At 47.5% G+C, this 12,794-nt stretch overlaps 1 protein-coding gene across 1 annotated transcript; it reads left to right on the top strand.

Moving 5' to 3' along the window:
- Window positions 1-7,076: 7,076 nt before the first annotated feature.
- On the top strand, window positions 7,077-12,633 carry LOC119334046 (programmed cell death protein 2-like). Its single transcript, XM_037606718.1, has 12 exons — window positions 7,077-7,190; window positions 7,986-8,336; window positions 8,855-9,109; window positions 9,204-9,241; window positions 9,285-9,503; window positions 9,598-9,663; window positions 9,993-10,032; window positions 10,145-10,232; window positions 10,309-10,463; window positions 10,549-10,616; window positions 11,784-11,898; window positions 12,454-12,633. Exons 1-12 carry the CDS (start codon window positions 7,077-7,079, stop codon window positions 12,631-12,633), a joined length of 1,689 nt encoding a protein of 562 aa, XP_037462615.1.
- Window positions 12,634-12,794: the final 161 nt, after the last annotated feature.

Genomic DNA, 12,794 nt, shown 5'->3' with positions numbered 1-12,794 from the left:
TGGAGGTTGGGAGGGCTGATTTGTAGGTAGTTAGAGCATCTACAACCGGACGTCCCAAGGTGGGCGGCCCGGTCAACGACCAGTTACGAAAATTCGACACAGACGGGCTTCTCAAACAGGTCTCAAACGCCCGGACTGACTGTGGATATGGGAGGTGCTCGGGCATGTCCGCCATGGCATCGACGTCGTGGTCATCTCTGACGATGAATCGTAGCTAGGGTGTCATAGTATGTAGGTTTATTTTGTATGGATCTAAGGGATGAAATATGAGAGACTCGGATTCAGAGGAGCAAATATGATACATATTGGTCATTGTCCGCGGGCGTTTAAGATGTCGGATTTGCCAACTCTGACTGTAGATGCTCTTACCGCTTAGCGGGGATGTTGGCTCCGAAAATGGGTAAGCCTCGCGGTGCATGGCCGCAAGCCTGCGATCCATACCAATGAAGTCAACGCCTTTGGTAGTCTTTCTCTCCTCGTAGGCATGGGGGCATGGCCATTTGCGCCCATCCCTGTTATGCGGAAATTGCATTCTTGCATCATGTTGGATTGTTGGTTGTTCTAGCAGTCGAACGGTGTCTGTGGGATCCTCGGTTTTTCCATGTAGTTGCTTGTCACTTTCACCATTAGCCTAGCTTCATTTAGCGGTAAGTTTGTCATTTTACGAGATGTTTCTTGAGCCCGAGGCTAGGGGCTAGTCAGGGCTGGTGTCATGCCACAAGAATCAATGGTGGTTACTCTGTCTACCATGGTTTCCTAGATACCCCCATGGTTGCTCCTTGTTAGACTGTATTTACATGTGTATATTGTAACGTTGTATACCACCTCATTATATATATATATATGATAGGCCACCCCTAGAGGGTTGTGCCGGTTCCCCCAAAGCCTATTGTCTTACATGGTATCACGCTAGGTTACGTCCGCTTTCGCCTAAAAACCCTAAACCGCCGCCGCCGCCGCCGCCGCCACCGCCGCCGCCGCCGCGCCCGCCGCCGCCGTCGCCCGACTGCTATGACGTCCGCCGCTGCGTCCGGCTCCACCGCCACCGGTTTTCTGCCGGCCTCCCTCGCGGCACTTCTCTCGAGGCCGCTGGATGCCGCCTCCCTTCAGGCGCCGATCGGGACACGGAGCGTCGGCTCCCTCTTCGCGCTCCCGCCGGCTGCTACTTCGCCCGGGCAGGCGCTTGTGGCCCACACCGCCGCCACCCCGTCAACCGCGGCTGTCGCGCCCTCGGCCACTGCGCCGCTGGTGGCGGAGGACGTCGCGCTGGCAGGCTTCGCGGCGCCAACCGCGGCCATCGCGCCCTCTGTCACCGCGCCGGCTGCCCCTCCGACTGTCTCCACGGTGTTCTCACCTCAGCCAGTCTCCTCGATGGGATCGCAGCCGCCGCCGCCGCCGTTTCACTTCGGCCATCTCATCACCATCAAGTTGTCGTCGGACAATTACATCTTCTGGCACGCGCAGGTTCTTCCGCTTCTTGGGAGTCACTACCTGCTTGGCTATGTCGACGGCTCTCTCCCTTGCCCTCCTGCGCTGGTTGACAGCGTGCATGGTCCGGTCTATAATCCGGCTCACCGTGTCTGGACAGGGCAGGATCAGGCGAACCTCTCCTCCATCCAGGGGTCGCTCTCTTCGGCTGTTGCTGGGCTTGTTGTCTTCGCCAAGACGTCCCACGAGGCATGGACTATTCTTGAGCGCTCGTTTGCGGCACAGTCGCAGGCTCGTGTATCTGGGCTCCGTCGCCAACTTGGGGAGTGTCAGAAGCTTGACTCCACCGCCACTGAGTTTTACAACAAAGTCAAGAGTCTCGCCGACACGCTGGCCTCCATTGGACAGCCCCTCACCGACTCCGAGTTCAACTCGTTTATTGTCAATGGTCTTGATGAGGAGTATGACGCCCTAGTCGAGATCATCAATGAGAGGGGCAACTCCACGCCCATGCCAGCACACGAGGTCTTTTCACGCCTCCTGCTTACTGAGCAACGAGTCGAGACGCGCCGATCCAGGGGCAACGGCGCCCTCTCGGCAAACGCCGCCACCAAGGGTGGTCGCTCCTCTGCTTCATCCAGGGCTCCTTCGGGGCAGTCACCACCACCCGCCTCGGCCCCTCCTCCTACTGCGACGCTACCAGGGGCTGGCGGTCCACGTGTGTGCCAGCTTTGTGGTCGCGATGGCCACTGGGCCTCGAAGTGTCACAAGCGCTTCCAGCGGGGTTTTCTTGGTCTCGGCAATGACGGGAAGGATACACGCAACTTTGCTCGTCAGGTCGCCATGGCTGATCGTCCGCCGCCGCAGAAGCCACAGGGACACACTCAGTCCTACTCCATTGATCCCCACTGGTACATGGACTCTGGGGCGACAGAGCACCTGACCAGTGAGATGGGGAAGCTTCACACTCGTGAACCCTACCATGGCTCCGACAAGATCCACACCGCCAATGGAGCAGGTATGCACATCTCTCATATTGGTCAAGCATCACTTCTCACTAGACATGCCAATAGGAGTCTTCAACTTCGCAATGTTCTTCGAGTTCCATCTGTGACACGTAATCTTCTTTCAGTTCCTAAACTCACTCGTGATAATAATGTGCTTTGTGAATTTCATCCTTTTGATCTTTTTATTAAGGATCGGGGCACGAGGGACATTCTTCTTAGTGGGCGGCTCTGCCAAGGTCTCTATCGTCTGGAGCATCCTGGCGTCGCTCGCATCTTCAGTGGAGTTCGGGTATCTCCGTCACAGTGGCATGCTCGTCTTGGTCACCCGGCCACACCTATTGTCCGGCATGTTTTGCGTCGTCATGAGCTTCCTAGTGTGTCTAGTAATAAAGATGTAGCAGTGTGTGATGCTTGTCAGCAGGGGAAGAGTCATCAACTTCCTTTTTCGGAGTCCAGTCGTGAGGTGAAACATCCTTTAGAACTTGTGTTTTCAGATGTATGGGGTCCTGCTCAGACTTCTGTTAGTGGTCATAATTATTATATCAGTTTTGTTGATGCTTACAGCCGCTTTACCTGGCTTTATCTTATCAAACGTAAATCTGATGTGTTTGACATTTTTGTTCAGTTCCAAAAACATGTTGAACGTCTTCTCAAGCATAAAATTGTTCATGTTCAGTCGGACTGGGGTGGCGAGTATCGCAACCTCAACTCCTTCTTTCAGTCGCTTGGGATCACTCACCGTTTAGCATGTCCACATACACATCAGCAGAATGGTTCAGTAGAACGTAAGCATCGTCACATTGTTGAAGCTAGTCTGACTCTTTTGGCCCATGCATCTGTTCCGTTTCGTTTTTGGAGTGATGCTTTCACCACTGCATGTTTTCTCATCAATCGTACTCCCACTCGTGTTTTGAATATGAAGACTCCCATTGAAGTTCTCCTTAATGAATAACCGGACTACACCTTTCTCAAGGTGTTTGGGTGTGCTTGCTGGCCCTATCTCCGTCCATATAACAAGCGTAAGCTCGAGTTTCGTTCCAAGAAGTGTGTTTTTCTTGGTTATAGCTCTCTTCATAAAGGATACAAATGTCTTCATGTTCCCACTAATCGTGTCTACATCTCTCGGGATGTTGTGTTTGATGAGCATGTTTTTCCCTTTGCCAACCTCCCTGTGTCCACTACCGAGCCACCTGTCATGCATTCATCCTCTGTTGCTTATGACCAATTTGATGATGTTGCATATTCTCCTCTATTGTTGCCTAACCATGGTGCAGGCACTGGTCGTGGGGCTCGTTTGGAGATTCTGGAAGCGCCATCTTCCTCTTCGTCGCCATCACCTTCATCCTCGGCACCTTCTGTTGTGCATAAGGAGCACATGGCGCCCCTGCATGGCCTCGGTTTCCGTGCTCATGCACGGCCGATCGACGTCCTGGCCCGGTCGCCTCTGGCTTCTGGGCTGCCTTCGTCATCGTCGCGCCCTGCAACCCCGCCGACTGGGCCGGCCTCCTCGGTCCCCGTCTCGCCCAGGGCGTCGGGGCAGTCATCACCAGGCCTGGCGGGCTCCCGCCCCTGCGTCGCCCAGGGTGTCTGGGTCCTTCTCACCAGGGCCGGCCTCGCCTGCTCTCGCCTCGCCAAGGCCGTCTGGGCCGGTGTCACCGGAGCTGGCCTCGCCCACCCTCGGTTCGCCCATGGCCTCTGAGCCCCTGTCGTCGGGCCAGTCTTCGCCATGCAGCCCGGAGTCGTCTGTCCCGAGCTCACCTGAGGTGATTCCTGCATCTCCGGCGACCGTCACGTCTCCGTCACCTTCGCCTCCGCCGGCTCCTGCTGCTGCTCTACGTCCACATACGCGCAGTCGGAGTGGCATTTTTCAGCCTAAGCAACGTCACGATGGCACAGTTGCTTGGTTAGCGGCGTGCATGTATGCTGCTCTCGCAGATCCATCCTCTGAGCCACGCACGTATCAAGCTGCTATGCGCATTCCTCATTGGAGAGAGGCCATGGAGCAGGAGTATCAAGCGCTTCTTCGCAATCAGACATGGACTCTTGTTCCTCCACAATCACGGGTAAATGTCATTGATTCCAAATGGGTTTTCAAAGTGAAGAGGCATTCTGATGGGTCCATTGAGCGCTATAAGGCTTGTCTGGTTACTCGTGGTTTTCGACAGCGTTTTGGACTTGACTATGAAGACACCTTCAGTCCAGTGGTCAAGCCTACTACCATCAGACTTCTTCTCTCTCTGGCTGTTACTCGAGGTTGGTTTCTTCGTCAGCTTGATGTTCAAAATGCTTTTCTTCATGGTGTCTTGGCGGAGGAGGTTTACATGCGCCAGCCTCCGGGTTTCTCTGATCCGGATCGCCCTGATCATCTCTGTCGTCTGTCCAAGGCAATTTATGGTCTGAAGCAGGCTCCTCGTGCTTGGCATGCTCGTCTTGCAATGGCTCTTCGTGCTCATGGTTTTGCATCATCAACTGCTGACTCCTCATTGTTTCTTCTTCAAAGGCCTGAGGTTACTATGTACTTGTTGGTCTATGTAGATGATATCATTTTGGTCAGCTCCTCTCAGTCGGCTGCTACTGCGCTTGTTCGCTCACTTGGTGCTGATTTTGCGGTCAAGGACCTTGGGAAGCTTCATTACTTTCTTGGTGTGGAGGTTACTTCTCGTGCTGCCGGCCTTGTTATGACGCAGAAGAAGTACTCTCTGGATTTGTTGCAGCGAGCTGGGATGCTTAAGTGCAAACCGACGACTACACCCATGTCTACCACTGATAAGCTCAATGCTGTTGATGGTGTGCTTCTTTCTTCTTCTGATGCGACCGAGTACCGGAGTATTGTTGGTGGGCTCCAGTACTTGACGATCACGCGACCAGACATTTCCTATGCTGTTAACCGAGTCTGCCAGTATCTGCAGTCACCCCGTGACACTCATTGGTCTGCTGTTAAGCGAATTTTGCGCTATATTCGTTTCACGGTGGCTCATGGTTTGCATATTCGGCCGTCTGACTCTGGTTGTCTTTCAGCATATTCTGATGCAGACTGGGCTGGCAATCCGGATGACAGGCGATCCACGGGGGGTTATGCTGTCTTCTTTGGCTCTAACCTGATTGCCTGGAGTGCTCGGAAACAGGCTACTGTCTCGCGTAGCAGTACTGAGGCTGAGTATAAGGCTGTGGCCAATGCCACGTCAGAGATTATCTGGGTACAGTCCTTGCTTCAAAAGTTAAGTATACCCCAATCACAGCCTCCTGTTCTTTGGTGTGATAACATCGGTGCTACATACCTTTCTGCAAATCCGGTATTCCATGCCCGAACGAAACACATTGAAGTTGACTATCACTTTGTGCGTGAACGTGTCTCTCAGAAGCAACTACAGATCAAGTTTATTTCTTCCAAGGATCAACTTGCTGACATCTTCACCAAGCCATTGCCTTTGCCACAGTTTGAGACTTGCAGGCGCAATCTTACCCTTCTAGATTCATTAGAAAGTGGCTAAGATTGAGGGAGGGTGTTAGACTGTATTTACATGTGTATATTGTAACGTTGTATACCACCTCATTATATATATATATGATAGGCTACCCCTAGAGGGTTGTGCCGGTTCCCCCAAAGCCTATTGTCTTACACTCCTCAAGGTTGGACTTCAGTGAAAGCTTTGCGTGGTTATGGCCAATATCAGCGATGAGGAGTCCTTCGGGTGTCATTTTCCTCGAGAGAGGCGTTATCCCAAAGCTCCTTCTCCCTTGGTGAACTTAAAGCTTTTGTTGGACTATTTGTGAGGCCAATCGGCGTCTCAACGGTGTTTCTTTCTATGGAAGGTATACGAGTGGCCTGGCATATTTTTTTTCTCCTTGCCAAAAGTTAAGAAGAAATTGTTCTCCAAAACATGGCTTTTTTTCATAGTCAAACATCTCCACGACAGAATTCATAAAACACACGGCACATTTTTTCTTTAATCATACCATTTTATAGATTTATAATTTTTTTTGCGGGGTAAAAACTTGCATTACTCAATCAAGATGTCCTTACAATCAAGAGAAACAATCTCCATCAACTCATCCGGACCAGCCCCTAGCCAGGTCATGGTCCTGCCTTGCAATCTAGCAAAGGAAGCTAATATATCACTAGCCTTATTTTGGGATCTAACAATATGAATAATGCAGACCCAGATTAGCTTGGTAGTTTTCATATTTTCATATTGTGACAATAATACTTTTTTAATGTTTTTCAGTTGTTCTTTTAAGAAAAATATGTTTGGGTCATGGCACTTAAAAAACAGTAAACAAGGCCTCTGGGCCAATTGGGTTTTGCCTTGGCCCTCTCCAGAGTGAACCGTCAATAAGCAGCCTTTATCTAAAAAAAAGTCAAGAAGCAGCCATTCAGACCCAGATCAGGCCATTCTCAAAAAAAAAAAAAAAACCCAGATCAGGCCTCCACCCCACCAAGCGCGTGCAGATATGGCAAGAGAGCACGCAGCCGCGCCACAACAGCCGTTGTGCACTCCATCGCAGGAGCGCGTCGTTTCATACACGACCAGGAGCACCGACCTTGGTCGCCGCGTGTGGATGGTGTCAGTCTTGCTCCCTGGTCGTGTATGATGTGACGCGCTCCTTTAGCTGGCCCCAGACGCTTCGCACCGGCCCCAGATGCTTCAGCTGGCTGCCGCCGCCCCCAACAGCCCCCAGCTGTCTTCGATAGTTGGGCCCGCCGCCACCGTCGCGAAGGGTGATGGCAGCGGCGATGAGAGAGTGGCCGGTGAGGTACTTCTTTGAGGATTTGTGGTTCGCTCTGGAGCCGCCCGACGATATTAGGAGAGAGCGTTCTTACGTGACAGGTATGTTTGATTTAGCGTGAACCAACTTGTGATGACCATGGTTTCCCTAGCATACTAGGGTTTAAATCCTGATGCTCACATTTATCCAGACGCAAAGTGTATGTTTTTTAAGAAAAACAGTGTATTTTTTTTAAGAAAAACGTGACAGGTATGTACATACAATGTTTACATCTTTCTTGAGACAATGTTTACTTTTTTGTTTTTGAGAAACTGAGACAATGTTTACATATTTTTGTTTTTTGAGGGGTAGACAATGTTTACATTTTTTTTTGAGACAAGGTAGACAATGTTTACATGTTGACACAAACCTTAGCTGGGCCTCAAATCTCAGCCCAACACCACCCTACCGATCGATTAAATAAGCGGAAGCAGCGCGACTGCGGACGCTGAGAAGAACGACTGTGGAGATCCCTGGGAGTTGCTGACGATATAAATTTTGCCTGTCAAATGGATCGAGCGGGTTCAGCAACTTTAGAGTTTTTTTCTCTATGATGACTATTTTCAAAGACAATATAATGATGTGCTTGAGCTATCGGAGTTGTTTACCACAGCCTGTTGGTATATTTGGTGGCAACGGAGACAGTTTGTGCGGGGTGAGGATTTTGCCTCTCCAGCGCGAACGGCCGTAGCAGTGGCAGCCCTATCTCTGAACTATGCCCGTGGAGCACAAACAAAAATGACACCAAAAGTGAACATCTGGCCGGGGTTTTTCGCTGGTCAGATAGTCATTAACGTCGATGCGTCGTTCAGAGAAGGAGATTATGCAGGATCTTGTGGAGTGGTCATCCGGGACTATCGTGGAAATTTCATGTCTGCAGCAATAGCAACACTAGATCATGTACCCGATGTAGAGACAGCTGAAGCTGCGGCTATATTGGAAGAAATGAAGCTAGCAAAGGAAACAGGGTGCCATAATGTGATAGTAAGATCAGATAATTTTACGGTGGTGGAGGCACTCAAACTGAATGGAGGCTTTTCTATGGTGGCAGCGCCGGTGTTGGATGAATGTCGCAGTTATCTCGAAGAATTCGGAAAGTTTACTATTGAGCATTATATTAGGAAGTCGAATAATGTAGCTCATGAGTTAGCATGTTGGGGTCATGCTAATAATCCATCCCGATGGGTTCATGACCCGCCTGGTTTCATTGTAAATCTTTTAGTAGACGATGTTGCTATCCTTTGATTAATAATGTAAACTTTCCCGTCAAAAAAAAAACGAAAACCTACCCTGCCGGCCGCCGCCGCCCTGCCCGTCCTTCCAGAACTGCCGTTCCGTCCGGGCGCTCGGCGTTCACCCTTCCATCTCCTTCATTGCTTCCCCTGCAGGTGGCCGTTTTGCTTGCCGCCCTTTCGAGACGCTGCATCCCCTTCCTTGCCGTTCCTCCTAGAATCCGCCTCAGTAGCAACAACAGAGGTATCTCCCAATTCCCAAATCCTAATTTCTCTTGGTAGCAAAAAATATATGCAAAACGCCATTGTGTGATACTTTGATACGTTGACTGAATCATTGAAACGTAATCCTTAGTTCTTAATGCGCTCCTCTTTCCATATTGTCAGTTTTGTAATTCTGCACTTCCGTAATTGTTGAAGCCAGGGAACATGGAAGTTTGCACCGGCAAGCTTCAAGATCTTGACATAACCTCAGACATGAACGGAAAGACGGACGATGGCGCCGAGGTGGGAACGGAGCCCGACCACGCCGTATTTGAAAGGGACTACCTAGGCGATGACGACGAGGAATTGGAGCCCGAAGTAATGTTAGGTGTCTTGCGGAAACCAAAGGAACCACAACACTTCCATTCTCTTCTTCCCCAACACTTACCCAGTAAAGCTGGCGGTGCCCCGGTGTGTTCGTCTACACTTTTGCTTCACATGTGCCTTACGCTGTGATGCCATTTGAACTGTTTTTTAATTGTGAGAAACATATTGCATTGTTCAGGCCTGGCTTGATCCTGTCAATTTGCCATCTGGAAAATCCAGTTGCTGTGACTTCTGTGGTGACCCACTGCGTTTTGTCATGCAGGTTTGCTTCATTCCTAAAACTTAACTCTACCCGATCGTTTATGTCTAGGATTGCCAGTAAAATTTGGTCACACGTGTTGCAGGTATATGTGCCAGATGGGTGGAAGGAGACGACCTACCACCGCGCATTCTTTGTGTTTATGTGTCCGTCCATGTCATGCTTACAACTGGACCAGCGCGAGCAGGGGAAGGACAGGGCAGCAAATGCTAGAACGAGGTATCGGTAGCATATATAGCTGTTGATTGTCTAGTGTGTTAGCCCAAAGTTTCACATTTCTTGTCATGATCTCCTGCGGTGAATTGTGCTGCAGTGTGAAGGTCTTCAGGTGCCAGCTGCCCAGAATTAATGCATTTTATACTCCTGAAGAGCCTAAGGGGTGCATGGGATCACAATGTTCAGGAGGTAGCTTTTTTCTTGCTTTAGTTCTACATGTTGTGCAGTTGAGCTGCAATTCTCCTTGTTTCAACTACACTACAACAAGTTCCCTTAATATTATTGACAACTTCGTCTCCAAAATTCACTAAGCTTTTGATCTCAAAGCTCTTTACTTTTATTATGCACCGATTTGCTTGTGTTTTTGAATTGGTGAATTGTATGTTAAGCAAGGCACTGATTCATGTATTTTATCTTTCAAATATCTCTGTTAGCATACCGTGCTCGGCTTTGTGATTGGTGTGGTACATGGAAAGGTGAAATTTTGTGCAGCCACTGTAGCAAAGCAAGCTACTGTTCTAGAAAGCATCAGGTACCAAACAGGTTCTTACCATATCTATTTAGCATTATCTGTTTACCTCTCCTGCTTGAATACTGAAATGTCTCCGTTTTGGTGGGAATAATCTCTCTGTAATGTTATTCAGGAATTGCATTGGCACGCTAGTCATGAGAATGATTGCTCTCAAATACCAGGTTCACCAGATGCTTCTATTCTGCCAGTCGCAGCAAAAGGTTGTTGCCTATTGAGTGTTATTTAGGTCTTTGTTTTACCTCCCTTGTAATTTGTTGCCGTCTGGACTACTTGCAGTATTTCCTGGCCACGCATGGCCTGAATATGCGGCGGATCATGTACCTGAGCCGTCATGTTCGACTAGTTCTATCAAGGATACTTCAGAACTGATGATGGTAGAAGGAGAAGTCGAATCAGATGCCATGATGCAGTTATTCATGGACCAGTTTGAGGTTTTCTTTGTGCTATGGCCTATGCTTACATATTCGTAATCAAATGCTACTATTTATTTAGTACAATACCACAACCTGTGTGCAGGATGATGAGGACAATACATGCTGGGCATCTTTCAGAGACCGTGTTTCAAGACAGACTCAAGTCTTGAGGTGAGTGTGAATGAGTATCAACTTTTGTTTCTATTTTTTTGTGTTTGAGTGTGAATAAGTCTAGACGCTCGTTTGCATAAATTGTGTTTTCCCTTTCGTATCGAGAAAACTAGAGTTAGGTCTTTGTTTTGTGCCATGACTGCTATTGGACATGATGCACTGTCTCCACTACACTGAAGCAAACTATATGGGTACTGGTGTTCTGGTCAACATTAGGGTTTAGTGAACCTTCTGGTTATTGTTTATTTTAAGGACATGACTAGGTGTTGGTCTGCTGATGTGGGCATTTGATCGACCTTCAGGACTACCATAGGACCATGAGTTCTGACACGTTGGCCCTCCTATACAACGTTGCGTCCTATTCCGCTCTACATTGTAACGAGTCATGATTTTTGGTCGTCAAATGGCCTTGCGGCCTGTCTGTTGGCCATGCCGTACACAGGTAGTCCTGCACTCTGCCTTCTGTTACCTATACAAGGCCCCTAATGACAGTTGGTTCGTCCATTTAGTTTTGCAAGAAGATTTTTAGCCAATTCAATTAAAATGAACGATTATGCAACAGCTTTCTACACGATTGCAACAATTGTATTAAATATGTGCAACAAATGAATTAAAAATAAATAGCAAAATAAAAAAACCTTCGCAAGAAGAACCATGGATTCTCATAACATTTCTTTCATGAAATTGCAACGACAATACACTTCTGCGGCTTTGCAACATGTGTGCAACAGAAACAAAATAAACTATTGCAACATTAAAAGTCTCAGTCCACAACAACATAAAATTTTATGTAGCAATATCCCACCTCCCATGCATAGTTTTCTTCCCCTTGTAGCTTATGTCTCCTCTATGGCCATGGTGAGGTGCTATGAACTTGCGGAGCTACCTTTCAATTTTTGTTGTCATCCAATAGGTACTTATAAAGTCATAAATTAGCTCTTCATAAAGTCTAGCTTCGCCACTAGTGTTATGCCTTGTGACACATTGGATGCGTGGTATGGTCAGAAAAAACATTTGTTCGAGTTGATTAGATTTAACATTTCTTATTTTTATTAGTTTATCATTTAACATTCATCCGAAACTCTTGCTTAGACCTGGCAAAGATTTGGTTGATCAGCACTCCTTGCAAGAACAGTTAGGCATAATTTTAATTATTTTGTCATGCAGGTACTGTGCGAACAAAGATGCAGAACCTCTTTGGGCAGTATCAACTGGGTCTCTGACAGGTGACGATATCCCTTTGTGCATCTATTGTAATGGGCAACTTCGCTATGAATTTCAGGTTGGACAGGTTTCAATTTCTATGAACTATTCCAGTTCATTTTTTTTCTGTCCAAAAAAAAGACTTGTTGATATGTGTCTTAATACCCTATTGTTTATGTGATGCATGTGTTAATCAAAGCATATTATTACTGTATTTGGTGATGTAATTCTAAAACCTGGCAATGTGGCAATTTTAAGCAAGTTACATGGTTGTATCTAAAGAAATTGTATATAAGCAAGTTACATGGTTGTGGCTAAGTTTGGTAAAAAAACATTTTCTGAGGAGTTCTTTCTATAGAAGGAAATTGTAATACGATAGCATATTTGATTATTACTGTAGGGAAGTGAGTAGAAAGTTGTTAATTATCCATGTTGACCATGTTGAACACAATGTTGTGTTCGTTTTAGGATAGACATCTTTGATTCTTTTGACGACAAATGATTCCATAGCTACTACATATGAACACACTAAGCGTTCCTAAAACATTGTTTTGCTTGGCGCACTTGCATGCAATTTTTGCTTTTGGTTTCACTCCACTCCACTTATATTTATTTCCACTACATGTACTTGCAGCTAATTTCTCAACTGCTCCATTACTTCCATGTTGAAAATGAACGAGACCCCGTCGACTGGGCAACAATAGTTGTGTACACATGTCGAGAGTCATGTGATGAAAGTGTTAGTTACAAGGAAGAATTTGTATGTGTTCAGTTTTCTCCGCCTACAAGAAGAACATATCGCAGTACTCCTTAGCCAGCAGGTTTGTGGTATTTCTGAATAAATCTTTATTTTCCCTCAGTTTTCAACTTCATGATAAAGATCTTCATGACTTGTTTTTGAGAAGTGTTGCTCTCTTTTGTTCTTTCTGAGATTATGCCTATAGAACTGTTGCTTTCCTTTTAAGTTTCTTTCTG

This window comes from Triticum dicoccoides, chromosome 7A (genome assembly GCF_002162155.2).
Source record: "Triticum dicoccoides isolate Atlit2015 ecotype Zavitan chromosome 7A, WEW_v2.0, whole genome shotgun sequence".
NCBI classification, from domain to species: domain Eukaryota; kingdom Viridiplantae; phylum Streptophyta; class Magnoliopsida; order Poales; family Poaceae; genus Triticum; species Triticum dicoccoides.
This window is presented reverse-complemented; position numbering and strand designations above follow the sequence as displayed.

Excerpts from the sequence above, each read along its gene's own strand:
- LOC119334046 (XM_037606718.1), top strand. The coding sequence starts at position 7,077 with ATGCTTCAGCTGGCTGCCGCCGCCCCCAACAGCCCCCAGCTGTCTTCG. Across the intron at positions 9,110-9,203 it reads GTAAAGCTGGCGGTGCCCCG|GCCTGGCTTGATCCTGTCAA; the intron begins GTGTGTTCGTCT and ends TGCATTGTTCAG. Across the intron at positions 10,617-11,783 it reads AGACAGACTCAAGTCTTGAG|GTACTGTGCGAACAAAGATG; the intron begins GTGAGTGTGAAT and ends TTTGTCATGCAG.